This window comes from Ranitomeya imitator, chromosome 9 (genome assembly GCF_032444005.1).
Source record: "Ranitomeya imitator isolate aRanImi1 chromosome 9, aRanImi1.pri, whole genome shotgun sequence".
NCBI lineage: Eukaryota > Metazoa > Chordata > Amphibia > Anura > Dendrobatidae > Ranitomeya > Ranitomeya imitator.
In genome coordinates, this window is record NC_091290.1 from 57680006 (window position 1) to 57694724 (window position 14719).

Consider the following 14719-nt stretch of genomic DNA (forward strand, 5'->3'; position numbering starts at 1 on the left):
GGCAAAGACCAAAACAAACCCTGAAGAATCACATACCCATGCACAACATAGCACAGAAAAAAAAAAAGGAAAAAAAACATGGATAAGACAGACCATAGACAAGACAGGTGACACGAAGCAGAACCACCATGAGTGACAAACAGCCGTGTCCACAAACATGATGGGCAGTGGTAGTTAAACAGTTAAACGGCAAAGATCAGAGCTAGCTCTGGTTCCTACAGCGACAGGCAATGGCAGCTCTGCAGCAGCTGGCAGTATAGGAAGCAGGCTCAGCTCCTGAGCCAGCTTCATACAGGCCTTAGCAACCTAAACAAAATATATTAGACTAGATGGTGGCCCGATTCTAACGCATCGGGTATTCTAGAATATGTATGTCCACGTAGTATATTGCCCACCCACGTAGTATATTGCACAGTCACGTAGTATACAGGTCCTTCTCAAAAAATTAGCATATAGTGTTAAATTTCATTATTTACCATAATGTAATGATTACAATTAAACTTTCATATATTATAGATTCATTATCCACCAACTGAAATTTGTCAGGTCTTTTATTGTTTTAATACTGATGATTTTGGCATACAACTCCTGATAACCCAAAAAACCTGTCTCAATAAATTAGCATATTTCACCCATCCAATCAAATATGTGTTTTTTAATAACAAACAAAAAACCATCAAATAATAATGTTCAGTTATGCACTCAATACTTGGTCGGGAATCCTTTGGCAGAAATGACTGCTTCAATGCGGCGTGGCATGGAGGCAATCAGCCTGTGACACTGCTGAGATGTTATGGAGGCCCAGGATGCTTCAATAGCGGCCTTAAGCTCATCCAGAGTGTTGGGTCTTGCGTCTCTCAACTTTCTCTTCACAATATCCCACAGATTCTCTATGGGGTTCAGGTCAGGAGAGTTGGCAGGCCAATTGAGCACAGTAATACCATGGTCAGTAAACCATTTACCAGTGGTTTTGGCACTGTGAGCAGGTGCCAGGTCGTGCTGAAAAATGAAATCTTCATCTCCATAAAGCATTTCAGCCGATGGAAGCATGAAGTGCTCCAAAATCTCCTGATAGCTAGCTGCATTGACCCTGCCCTTGATGAAACACAGTGGACCAACACCAGCAGCTGACATGGCACCCCACACCATCACTGACTGTGGGTACTTGACACTGGACTTCAGGCATTTTGGCATTTCCTTCTCCCCAGTCTTCCTCCAGACTCTGGCACCTTGATTTCCGAATGACATGCAAAATTTGCTTTCATCAGAAAAAAGTACTTGGGACCACTTAGCAACAGTCCAGTGCTGCTTCTCTGTAGCCCAGGTCAGGCGCCTCTGCCGCTGTTTATGGTTCAAAAGTGGCTTTACCTGGGGAATGCGGCACCTGTAGCCCATTTCCTGCAAACGCCTGTGCACGGTGGCTCTGGATGTTTCCACACCAGACTCAGTCCACTGCTTCCTCAGGTTCCCCAAGGTCTGGAATCGGTCCTTCTCCACAATCTTCCTCAGGGTCCGGTCTCCTCTTCTCGTTGTACAGCGTTTTCGGCCACATATATTGCCCAGCCACATAGTATATTGCCCAGCCACATAGTATATTGCCCAGCCACATAGTATATTGCCCAGCCACATAGTATATTGCCCAGCCACATAGTATATTGCCCAGCCACGTATGTCACAGGCTAAAAATTAAAAAAAAATAAACATATACTCACCTTCCGAGGGAGCCCTTGTAGTCCTGTCACCTGTGTGCGGTGCACTCGGCAGCTTCCGGTCCCAGGGTTGGTAGCGCAGGACCCGTGATGACGTCGCGGTCACATGACCGTGACGCCATGGCAGGTCCTTGTCGCATACCATCCTTGTCACCAGAACCTGCCGCTTGCATGGAGTGGTCACCGGAGCGTCGTGAGGAGAAGGAAAGGCGCCGGAGGGTGAGTATATGATGATTTTTTATTTTTTTAAATTATTTTTAACATTAGATCTTTTTACTATTGAGGTCACACAGGGTTAATAGCAGCATTAATGGAGTGCGTTACATTAGCACTGCCATTAACCCTGTGTGAGCGCTGACTTGAGGGGAGTATGGAGCGGGCACTGACTGCGGTGAGAAAGGAGCGGCCATGTTGCCGCCAGACCGCGACCGTCGCTGATTGGTCGTGGCAATGGTCGTGGGCGTTTTGCCACGACCAATCAGCGACTTGGATTCCATGACAGACAGAGGCCGCGACCAATGAATATCCGTGACAGACAGAAGGACAGACAGACAGAAAGACGGAAGTGACCCTTAGACAATTATATAGTAGACCATAAAATCATAATGTACGATGATTGAAGTGTTTAAGTGAAGGGTGATGGCAGAAGACTCCTCGGCAGGCCTTACAAGTGTACCAGCGGAGGTATACGGCAATATGCCAGCTCTCCCAGGGGGCGCCACACAATGGCATACAGTATGCGTTACATTATTTTGAACCATCGGCTCACCTTTACCAGTTGGGAATCTCCAAGTCGAGAGCCTACAAACACTACTCCATTATCCAAGTAAGTGAGACATTCTGCAATGGAGGTCTGCAACAGACAAAAGATTATGAGATTTATGGGGCCGCAGAGCGGAATGACAATCTGCCCACAGGTAGTGAGGCATGGGTCACAGACAACCAGCGACTACAGGTTTATATAAAAGACATCAGTACATGTAGTACAGTACTCAGACCAAGGGTCTCAAACATGAAGCCAGGGCAGCCCCCCGAGGGTCCACTGTGCGACCCTCAGGCCCATGAGACGATCACAGCCTGGTCCAGGGGCTGCCGATGTCAGCGTTCCTTTTCAAGTGAATGTGCATCCGAGGACTGGATCTCTGCATGGAAATACCAGTACCAGCCACCAGCACTGACGCTGCCTTAGCTGTGGAGAAGGAAGAGGACGCTGTTCACCGCGTCAAGTGAGAAGAATTATTTTTTGTCTGTATGTAAAGAGCAACAAAATGTGGGGCATTGTTACAAGCTGGGCCCAGGATAGGGACAATACTACAAGCTGGGCCCAGGATGGGGACATTACTACAAGATGGGGCCAGGATGGGGACATTACTATAAGATGGGTCCAGGATGGGGACGTTACTACAAGCTGGGCCCAGGATGGGGACATTACTACAAGATGAGCCCAGGATGGGGACATTACTACAAGATGGGCTCAGGATGGCGACATTACTACAAGATGGGCCCAGGATGGCGACATTACTACAAGATGGGCTCAGGATGGTGACATTACTTCAAGATGGGCCCAGGATGGCGACATTACTACAAGATGGGCCCAGTATGGGGACATTACTACAAGATGGGCCCAGTATGGGGACATTACTACAAGATGGGCCCAGGATGGGGACATTACAACAAGCTGGGGACATTATTACACGATAGGGGCCAGAATTACTATAAAGGGGCTAATCATAACACAATAATACTGTACAGGGCTGATAGGGGACAATAAAAAGGATTTATTTTTTTTTAAAATATTCAAAATAAAGTATGGAAAAATACCGAAAAAAATATTTGGCCACTAAAAAAGCTGTTTTACAGAAAAACTGAAGTAAATAAAATAAGGTCTGTATCATCACCCATATGATAAACGCCATTAAAGAAACTAAAAATAAATAAATAGAGGATCAAAAAGTCATATAGAAAAATATTGGCATCACAGAAAACGTCATCTTCTCCCGCAAAGAGCACGGCTCTTCATCTTAATTTTTTTTCTACGTGCGGCCCATTTGTTGCACTGAGTTTGAGACCCTTGACTCACACCATACCTATTCTAGAAGCAGAACCTTGCCATAAGCAGAAACATATAAATAATCCAGGCATGACGTGCATGATGTCTCCTACCTCCCCCAAAAGTTCCACTCGGAGGTCCTTGAGAGTGACACTGCCATCCATCTGCTCTTCCTTCTCCAGAAGCAACATAAACAAGCGACCTTCCATGTCCCCAAGAAGATAGCGTGAGCCATTGACATCGACACGATTATGACACACAATTGTACTTTGCTGTAAAAAAAGGAAACATGCATGTATTATATGATTAGAGATACATACGGTATGTATACATCCAATTACACATAATGTATTTATAATGGAAAAGTTACGTTGATGTGTGAAAACTCACCTTAATAATTGGAGGAGCTATAGCCAAGTATTTCTCACCATTGTGGTAAGTTATAGATTCCTGACCGATTATAATGGCTCCTCCAAAAGGCTCTGGAACTGACAAACAGACAGCAAATAAAGGTACAGATCAGGAGCACATTACAGCTTATGTACGACATCCTAAAACTAACTTCTGGAGTTTGAGCAGTGGCTCTTCCCAATCTGATGCTGGGGTGGAGGGATGCTGGTGCACACAGGGTGGTCTCTTGCTGATTTTGTAAGTTTGCCCACTGACAAGGACATGAGCAGTCTATAATTTTATGGGTAGGTTCATTTTAACATTGTGATATTCTATCTCTAAGGCTGGTTTCACACTTGCGTTTTTATCTGCAGCGTTTGTACCGCAAAAAAACACATGCGTTTTTTTTCCTATGTTTAACATTAAAAACGCATGCGTTTTTTATACGCGTTTTGTCGCGTTTTTGAACGCATGCGTTTTTCTGCTGCATGCGTTCTTTTGCAGAAATGCAACATGTAGTAATTTTCAGAGGCGTTTTTTTTGACGCAAAAAAACCGCATGCGTTTGTATGCGTTTTTTTGTGGCAAAAAAATGCATTGGAGTCAATGGAAACGCATGCGTTTTTAAGCACATGCGTTTGGCTGCGTAAAAAACGCATGCGTTTTTATAGAAAAAAAACAGAAAACACACTGATATGCCACCCCCCACCATAAAGGTGATAAAGGGATCGTAACCCTAAAGGGATCCTAACCCTAACCCTACCCCTAACCCTAGGGATCCTAACCCTAACCGTAACCCTACCCCTAGGGATCCTAACCCTAACCCTACCCCTAACCCTAAGGGTTAGGATCCCTTTATGGTTAGGGTTAGGGGTAGGGTTAGGATCCCTACCCCTAACCCTAGCTATTTCTGTTTATAGTGGGATTTTTACTTGATTTTGATGATTGGCAGCTGTCACACACTTCTCATCATGCGTTTAAAAAATGCAAACGCATGAAAAAACGCATGTAAACGCGTCAAAACGCAGCATTTGTTTCACCACATCCAAAAATGCAGCGTTTGCATGCGTTTTTTCACCATGCGTTTTTTTTAAAACGCAAGTGTGAAACCAGCCTAACATAAACTCCAGAAAAGCACATTGTATAAATTAAATAAATTTATTTGCATTTTGCAGTGAGAAATAAATATTTAATCCCCTACCAACCATTAAGAGCTCTGTCTCCTACAGACCAGTTAGACGCTCCTAATCAACTCATTACCTGCATTAAAGACAGCTGTCTCACATAGTCACCTTTATAAAAGACTCCTGTCCACAGGCTCAATCAGTTAGACTCTAACTGCTACAACATGGGCAAGACCAAAGAGCTTTATAAGGATGTCAGGGACAAGATCATAGACCTGCACAAAGCTGGAGTGGGCTACAAAAGCATAAGCAAGACCCTGGGTGAGAAGGAGACAACTGTTGGTGCAATAGTAAAAAAATGGAAGAAATACAAAATGACTATAAATCAAGTTGCTCAAAAAGAAGCACATTAAGGACATGGAGTGGCCTAGCCAGTCGCCAGACCTCAATCCCATAGAAAACTTATGGAGGAAGTTGAAGCTTCGAGTTGCCAAGCGGCAGCCTCAAAATCTTAATGATTTAGTGATGATCTGCAAAGAGGAGTGGACCAAACTTCCTCCTGACATGTGCGCCATCCTCATCATCAACTACAAAAATCATCTGACTGCTGTGCTTGCCAACAAGGGTTTTGCCACCAAGTATTACCGTATATACTCGAGTATAAGCCGAGATTTTCAGCCCAAATTTTAGGGCTGAAAGTGCCCCCCTCGGCTTATACTCGAGTCACGGTAGCGGTGGGGTCGGCAGGTGAGGGGCTGAGGGCGCTGGGGTATACTTACCTAGTCCCAGCGATCCTCGCGCTGTCCCTGCCGTCCCACGGGCTTCGGCGCTGCAGCTTCTTCCTCTCTTCAGCGGTCACGTGGGACCGCTCATTACAGAAATGAATAAGCGGCTCCACCTCCCATAGGGGCGGAGCCGCTTATTCATTTCTCTAATCAGCGGTGCCGGTGACCGCTGATAGAGAAAGAAGCTGCAGCGCCGAAGACAGGAGGGGACAGCGCGAGGATCGCCAGGACTAGGTGAGTATGTTATATTCACCTGTCCTCGTTCCAGCCGCCGGGCGCCGATCCATCTTCCCGGCCGGCGCCTCCATCTTCCCGGCGTCTGCGCTCTCTGACTGATCAGGCAGAGGGCGCGATGACGCATATAGTGTGCGCGGCGCCCTCTGCCTGATCAGTCAGAGCAGAGACGCCGGGAAGATGGAGGCGCCGGAACGAGACGCTGGGAGCTGCAATCAAGGGAGGTGAGTATGTGTTTTTTTTTTTTTATTGCAGCAGTAGCAGCGGCAGCACAGATTAATGTGGAGCATCTATGGGGCACAGTGAACGGTGCAGAGCACCGTATAAGGCACAGCTAGGGGGCACAATGAACCGTGCAGAGCACCGTATATGGCACAGCTAGGGGGCACAATGAACGGTGCAGAGCACCGTATATGGCACAGCTATGGGGCACAGTGAACGGTGCAGAGCACCGTATATGGCACAGCTAGGGGGCACAATGAACGGTGCAGAGCACCGTATAAGGCACAGCTAGGGGGCACAGTGAACGGTGCAGAGCACCGTATAAGGCACAGCTAGGGGGCACAGTGAACGGTGCAGAGCACCGTATAAGGCACAGCTAGGGGGCACAATGAACGGTGCAGAGCACCGTATAAGGCACAGCTAGGGGGCACAATGAACGGTGCAGAGCACCGTATATGGCACAGCTATGGGGCACAGTGAACGGTGCAGAGCACTGTATATGGCACAGCTAGGGGGCACAGTGAACGGTGCAGAGCACTGTATATGGCACATCTATGGGGCACAGTGCAGGGCCGGCTCCAGGTTTTTGAGGGCCCCGGGCGAAAGAGTCTCAGTGGGCCCCCCCTTTAACACATACCCCGATTCATGATCGCATATAAACACAGCCATGTAGTATATAACACAGCCCACGTAGTATATAGCAGCCCACATAGCATATAGCAGCCCACGTAGTATATAGCAGCGCAGCCCACATAGTATATAGCAGCGCCACTCACTCATGCACTGGTAGGACTAGGAGCTCCTCCTGAATCTGCCTCATAACTTCAGCAGCACGGCAGCCAGCCAGGGGCGGAGATCAGAGCAGAGAACATGCTCTCTCCCCCCTACAAACAATGTCACACTGGCTGCCTTCTCTTAACCCCTATGTGTGCCTGCCTGGCTGCACTCACTGAGTGATAAGATGCTTGTGTCAGAGCTGGCACATAGGGGTTAAGAGAACGCAGCCAGCAGTGACTTTATAGGCGGAGAGAGCATGTTATCTCCTGCTCTGCTCTCCCAGCTGTATCTATGACAGCATGAGTGGGCCCCCCTCTCTCCCCAGGGCCCCGGCATTTGCCCGCTGTGCCGGGTGCTGACGCCGGCCCTGGCACAGTGAACGGTGCAGAGCACTGTATATGGCACAGCTAGGGGGCACAGTGAACGGTGCAGAGCACTATATGGGGCACAGCTATGGGGAAATATGAATGGTGTAGAGCACTATATGGCACAGCTATGGGGAAATAATGATCTATTTTTATTTTTGAAATTCACCGGTAAATGCTGCATTTCCACCCTAGGCTTATACTCGAGTCAATAAGTTTTCCCAGTTTTTTGTGGCAAAATTAGGGGGGTCGGCTTATACTCGGGTCGGCTTATACTCGAGTATATACGGTAAGTCTTGTTTGCCAGAGGGATCAAATACTTATTTCTCACTGCAAAACGCAAATAAATTTATATAATTTATACAATGTGATCTTCTCCATTTTATTTTTGATATTCTATCTCCCAATGTTAAAATTAACCTACCCTTAAAATTATACACTGTTCATGTCTTTGTCAGTGGGCAAACTTACAAAATCAGCAAGGGATCAAAAAATTATACTTATATTATATATACACACACACAAAGGTGTGTGCGTGTGTGTGTGTGTGTGTGTGTGTGTGTGTGTGTGTGTGTGTGTGTGTGTGTGTGTGTGTATATATATATATATATATATGTGTGTATATACATATATATATATATATATATATACACATGTATATATTCATATATTCTAACGCATCGGGTGTTCTAGAATATGTATGTATATAGCAGCCACATAGTATATAGCACAGGCCACGTACTACATAGGAGACATGTAGTATATAGCAGACAAATACTATGTGGCCTGTGCTATATACTATGTGGCTGCTATATACATACATATTGTAGAATACCTGATGCGTTAATACAGGCAACGCAGTATATAACAGTGGCCACGCAGTATATAACATAGCCCAAACAGTATATAACAGAGCCCACACAGTATATAACACTGGCCATATAATACATCGCACAGCCCACGCAGTATATATCACAGCCCACATAGTACTAACACTGGCCACATAGTATATAGCAGCCACGCGGTATCTAACACAGCCCACGTAGTATTTAGCAGTGTGGACACCATATCACTGTTAAAAAAATAATTAAAATAAAAAATAGTTATATACTCACCCGCCGGGATCCAGCAAAGCTGTGCCGATGCGCGCGGCTGCCGCCATCTTCCCTTCCCAGGATGCATTGTGAAATTACCCAGATCGCGAGACCGCTAAGTCTTCTGGGTAATTTCGCAATGCATCTCTGGAAACGGAAGATGGCGGCAGCCGCGCGCGCCTGGGCAGACTACGGAAGGTGAGAATAGCAGGTTTTATTTTTATTATTATTTTTAACATGACATCTTTTTACTATTGATGCCGCATAGGCAGCATCAATAGTAAAAAGTTGGGGACACACAGGGTTAATAGCAGCGGTAATGGAGTGCGTTATCTGCGGCATAACGTGGTCCGTTACCGCCGGCATTAACCCTGTGTGAGCTGTGACCGGAGGGGAGTATGCGGGCGCCGGGCACTGGCTGCAGGGGAGTAGGGAGGGACTAATTCTCAGCCGGGCTGTAGCCGTCGCTGATTGGACAGGCACCTGGCGAGACCAATCAGCGACGCGGGATTTCCGTGACGAAAGTTGGCGACAGACAGAGACAGACAGAAATACGGAAGTACCCCTTAGACAAATATATATATATATATATATATATATATATATATATATATATATATATGAAAAAATTGGAACAGCATCGCACACTACCTTGATGACGTGCAAAGTTTCCCCAGCCAATATTCAAATGGCTTTCAAAATAGAAATAAAATAGGGATTTTTGTGTACTCACCGTAAAATCCTTTTCTCCGAGCCATTCATTGGGGGACACAGACCGTGGGTGTATGCTGCTGCCAATAGGAGGCTGACACTAAGTGATACAAAAAAAGTTAGCTCCTCCCCTGCAGTATACACCCTCCTGCTGGCTCTCAGCTAACCAGTTCGGTGCAAAAGCAGTAGGAGATCAATAACAATATATGAGCGTATAGCATGTCATATTATAAAAAACAAGCATAAGCCAATAACAGGGTGGGAGCTGTGTCCCCCAATGAATGGCTCGGAGAAAAGGATTTTACGGTGAGTACACAAAAATCCCTATTTCTCCTTCGCCTCATTGGGGGACACAGACCGTGGGACGTCCCAAAGCAGTCCCTGGGTGGGGACAACAATAGATCAGGCCCTGTGTAACCGCTACTTACAAGTGCGCCACCGCGGCCTGCAGAGTCCGCCTGCCCAGACTCACATCTGTGGAAGTGTGGGAATTATAGTGCTTCAAGAATGCATGCAGACTGGACGAATCCGCAAGCTTGCAGGCGTGCCTTGCCGACGCCTGGTTGCCAGAACCCTTGATAGACAGGGAGATAGGCTGACATCTAGCATGGAAGGACTCCTGGATGGTGAAAAGAATTCACCATGTTATCATGGTCGATGAAACGGCTAAACCCTTCCTGAAAATGTCAAGAAGCCTTCCTCTACCGTCAGGAAGCCCAAATAAAACGTCCAACCTTCAGAAGGACGCCGTCCTCAAGACGTACCTACTCAGAGCACTCACTTCGTCCAGAATATGGGGGATCTTATTCCATTTTGTGGACTGGAGCCAAAAGAGATGAGGGAAGAACTATGCCCTCATAACAGTGGTAATACAGTACCACCTTGGTAACAAGGGATGGAGATGGCCTGAGGACAACCTTGCCTCGAAGGTAATAAGGGAAAAAAGTCTGAAAGAGCAGAGAAGCTAGCTCCGAAGACTCGTCAGAGTGGGAATATCACAGAGGAGAACGGGACGACTTTCCCTGATCCTTCGCTGCGATAAGGCGAGAAGATACTAGCTCCGCAAACAAAAAACGGACGTGGTCAGTGCGGATCTCTGAGGATCACTGGGGCCCCTTTCTGCTTCCGAAAGGCTTTCGGAAGCAGTGGAAGGGGAGTTATGGAAACTGGTACCACGGCAGAACCAGAGCATGGAGAGCGATGGCTCTAGGATCTCGAGGCCGAACCACGAACTCGAGTACATTGGCCTTCAGTCTGGATGTCATCCCACCTACAACTGGAGAGCTCCAGTGAGGACAGATCTGATGGAAGACTTCGGGGTGAAGTTCCCACTGACTTGAGGCGGAACCCTGACGGCTGAATTTGTTTGCCGTTCAGAGTTCTACTTCTGGGATATATACTGCCGAGATCACCGAATAATAGACTTCGGCCCATCACAGAAAGTGAGGTACCTCGGTCATGGCACCTGACCGTGGGTACCTGCTAGATGACTGACGTAAGGCACCGCCGTGGCATTATCCAATTGAATTCGGATAGGGTGACCCGCCAGAAGGCAGTTGACCTGCTGTAAGACTACCGTTCGGATCTCCAGAACAATGATGGGGAGAAGAAGACTGGCATTGGTAGTTACTAATAACCATTGAACCGGGAGAAAGGCCCTGGATGAAGAAGGAGCTCAGAGACTATTGTCTGAAAGTCTGTTTGACTTGCTGAAAACGAGCGGAGCGAAGGAAACCGCTTCCATTGTCGTCACCATTTTTCCTCAGAACTCTCTTAGCAAATCGAATGAAATGAGGGGGTGAGTAATCAAGTCCTCAGAACTCTCCTTGCGCAAGCTCCCTGTTGAAGGGCCATGACCTTGTCTCGAGGAAGAATTACCATCCTTCTAGAAGTGTGCAGGATCATCCTCAAAAAGGATATCTGCTGGGCTGGAAATGAGAACTTGTCTAAAGGTACCGTCACACTAGACGATATCGCTAGCGATCCGTGACGTTGCAGCGTCCTCGTTAGCGATATCGTCCAGTGTGACAGGCAGCAGCGATCAGGCCCCTGCTGTGCTGTCGCTGGTCGGGGAAGAAAGTCCAGAACTTTATTTGGTCGCTGGACTCCCCGCAGACATCGCTGAATCGGCGTGTGTGACACCGATTCAGCGATGTCTTCACTGGTAACCAGGGTAAACATCGGGTAACTAAGCGCAGGGCCGCGCTTAGTAACCCGATGTTTACCCTGGTTACCATCCTAAAAGTAAAAAAAAACAAACACTACATACTTACCTACCGCTGTCTGTCCCCGGCGCTGTGCTCTGCACTCCTCCTGTGCTGGCTGTGAGCGTCGGTCAGCCGGAAAGCAGAGCGGTGACGTCACCGCTCTGCTTTCCGGCCGCTGTGCTCACAGCCAGTACAGGAGGAGTGCAGAGCACAGCGCTGGAGGACAGACGGCTGTAGGTAAGTATGTAGTGTTTGTTTTTTTTTACTTTTAGGATGGTAACCAGGGTAAACATCGGGTTACTAAGCGCGGCCCTGCGCTTAGTTACCCGATGTTTACCCTGGTTACCGGCATCGTTGGTCGCTGGAGAGCTGTCTGTGTGACAGCTCTCCAGCGACCAAACAGCGACGCTGCAGCGATCCGGATCGTTGTCGGTATCGCTGCAGCGTCGCTAAGTGTGACGGTACCTTAAGTGTAGCTGCCATCCCAGGAGAGAAGGTATCGCAAGGGATATAGACGACTCAGCGTAGTCCTGGAAGGGTGGCTAGACAGACCAAACAGGGCAGGACGAGCACGCCTCTAGAGTGCAAGAGAAACATGACATCCGCCATGACCCGAGCGAACACTCTGGGTGCGGAAGCAAGGCCGAAGGACAAGGTTGTGGCTTGAAAATGCTGTTGACGAATGGAAAGGCGAAGGAATTTTTGCAGAGGGCAAGCAACCCGAATGTCGATGGATGCCGGAAACAGCACCTTTTTCTGTTGAAGTAATGGCTGAGCGGAGGGACTCCATCCAAAGAAGGAGGACCATGTCTAAGGTTGTTAGAAGTTTGAGGTCCAGGGTCGATCTTACTTTTCGTTCCCCTGTTTGGAACCAAGATCCCTTAGATCTAGACTGTGCTGGACAATCCTTATACAATCCTTTGTCAGTCTCCCGCTCAAAGGATTTGATTAGCCAGTTGTTGCTGGTGTGAATCAAGGTAGTTAAAGTCTCCAGCCAGGAGACCATTGCTCTAGCAATCCATGCGGCCGCTAGATAGGATAGAGCGCTGGACCCGAAGCCGTAAGACGGAACGAACCAGATTTGCTATCTGACAGTCCGTGGTATTTTTAATTGATGACCCATCAGGTAGGGATACTGGTAGGAATACCACAGGAGATTCTACCCGGTTAATCTGCCCCATGGCAGAATGTGCGGCTGCATCCAGCAGGTCATAGTCTCTTGCCATCTCCTCTTTTCACGGTGCAGGGATAAAAATTAGGAACCTTCGATCCATCAACCTCTTAACAGGGAAGTGGAGAGGAATTGTCCGCCTTCTTGCATCATCCACTAAATAGTGGTGATGCAGAGGGGGGGAGCTCGTACGCCAAAAAGGGTGCCTCTATATGTCCACAGAGTTCAGGTCTCCGGGTGGACAGGACAGGTTGTCTGGCGTTAGGCCTGGATGCAGAAGAGGAAACATGGAGACGACACTCCGTGTGCTCGTCTGTTGATGGTGTGGGGAGATCGGTGCCCTTTAAAGGACCCGTCGCCCTTAAAAAACAGGCCAGGCATGGCATCCCACGTAGAGGCTTCTGTCCAGTGAATCGCTTATCCGAATTGAATGGCAAATGCTCTTGAGGGAGTTTAGTCTCTGAAGCTCTGGCAAGCTCAGGCAATATCCAATCCATATTCAGAGCCTTGTTGTCATCAAATCATTGGTGAGGGAGCAGGAAACGAAAAAACTTCAGTTTTCTAGATGCCTGTATGTTTCTAGACGCCTGCACGTTTCTAGAATACTTGCGGCCCCTGCTACCCGACGGCTCCCATGTAGTATAGGGACCATGTATATTGGTCCTGCGAGCACTCCAAACACAGAGGGTACACAGGGGGATTCAATCTCTTGGTCAGAGAACCATGGATTGGTCAGTGAAGAAGTCCACTGAGGGGAACTAGAGGATAAAGCTGGGGTCGGCGGCGGAGGGCTCCTCGGATTGATCAAGCGCCTTTAAGACCAGGGAATACTGGTCATGCACCTTTAAGACCAGAGAATACTGGTCATGCACCTTTAAGACCAGAGAATACTGGTCATGCACCTTTAAGACCAGGGAATACTGGTCATGCACCTTTAAGACCAGAGAATACTGGTCATGCATCTTTAAGACCAGAGAATACTGGTCATGCACCTTTAAGACCAGGGAATACTGGTCATGCGCCTTTAAGACCAGGGAATACTGGTCATGCGCCTTTAAGACCAGAGAATACTGGTCATGCACCTTTAAGACCAGAGAATACTGGTCATGCACCTTTAAGACCAGGGAATACTGGTCATGCACCTTTAAGACCAGGGAATACTGGTCATGCGCCTTTAAGACCAGAGAATACTGGTCATGCACCTTTAAGACCAGAGAATACTGGTCATGCACCTTTAAGACCAGGGAATACTGGTCATGCGCCTTTAAGACCAGGGAATACTGGTCATGCACCTTTAAGACCAGAGAATACTGGTCATGCACCTTTAAGACCAGAGAATACTGGTCATGCGCCTTTAAGACCAGAGAATACTGGTCATGCACCTTTAAGACCAGAGAATACTGGTCATGCGCCTTTAAGACCAGGGAATACTGGTCATGCACCTTTAAGACCAGAGAATACTGGTCATGCACCTTTAAGACCAGGGAATACTGGTCATGCTCCTTTAAGACCAGGGAATACTAGTCATGCACCTTTTAGACCAGAGAATACTGGTCATGCACCTTTAAGACCAGAGAATACTGGTCATGCGCCTTTAAGACCAGGGAATACTGGTCATGCGCCTTTAAGACCAGGGAATACTGGTCATGCGCCTTTAAGACCAGGGAATACTGGTCATGCGCCTTTAAGACCAGGGAATACTGGTCATGCGCCTTTAAGACCAGGGAATACTGGTCATGCGCCTTTAAGACCAGGGAATACTGGTCATGCGCCTTTAAGACCAGGGAATACTGGTCATGCACCTTTAAGACCAGAGAATACTGGTCATGCACCTTTAAGACCAGGGAATACTGGTCATGCACCTTTAAGACCAGGGAATAC

At 47.5% G+C, this 14719-nt stretch overlaps 1 protein-coding gene across 1 annotated transcript in view; it reads right to left on the reverse strand.

Moving 5' to 3' along the window:
* Positions 1 to 14719, reverse strand: part of DDB1 (damage specific DNA binding protein 1) — a 101009-nt gene that overhangs the window by 52179 nt on the left and 34111 nt on the right. The window contains exons 5-7 of the mRNA XM_069740458.1: positions 4150 to 4247; positions 3873 to 4031; positions 2479 to 2562 (exon numbers count right to left, since the gene is read on the reverse strand). Of these exons, the coding sequence (XP_069596559.1) occupies positions 2479 to 2562; positions 3873 to 4031; positions 4150 to 4247 (341 nt within the window). The remainder of the gene's footprint in view (positions 1 to 2478; positions 2563 to 3872; positions 4032 to 4149; positions 4248 to 14719) is intronic.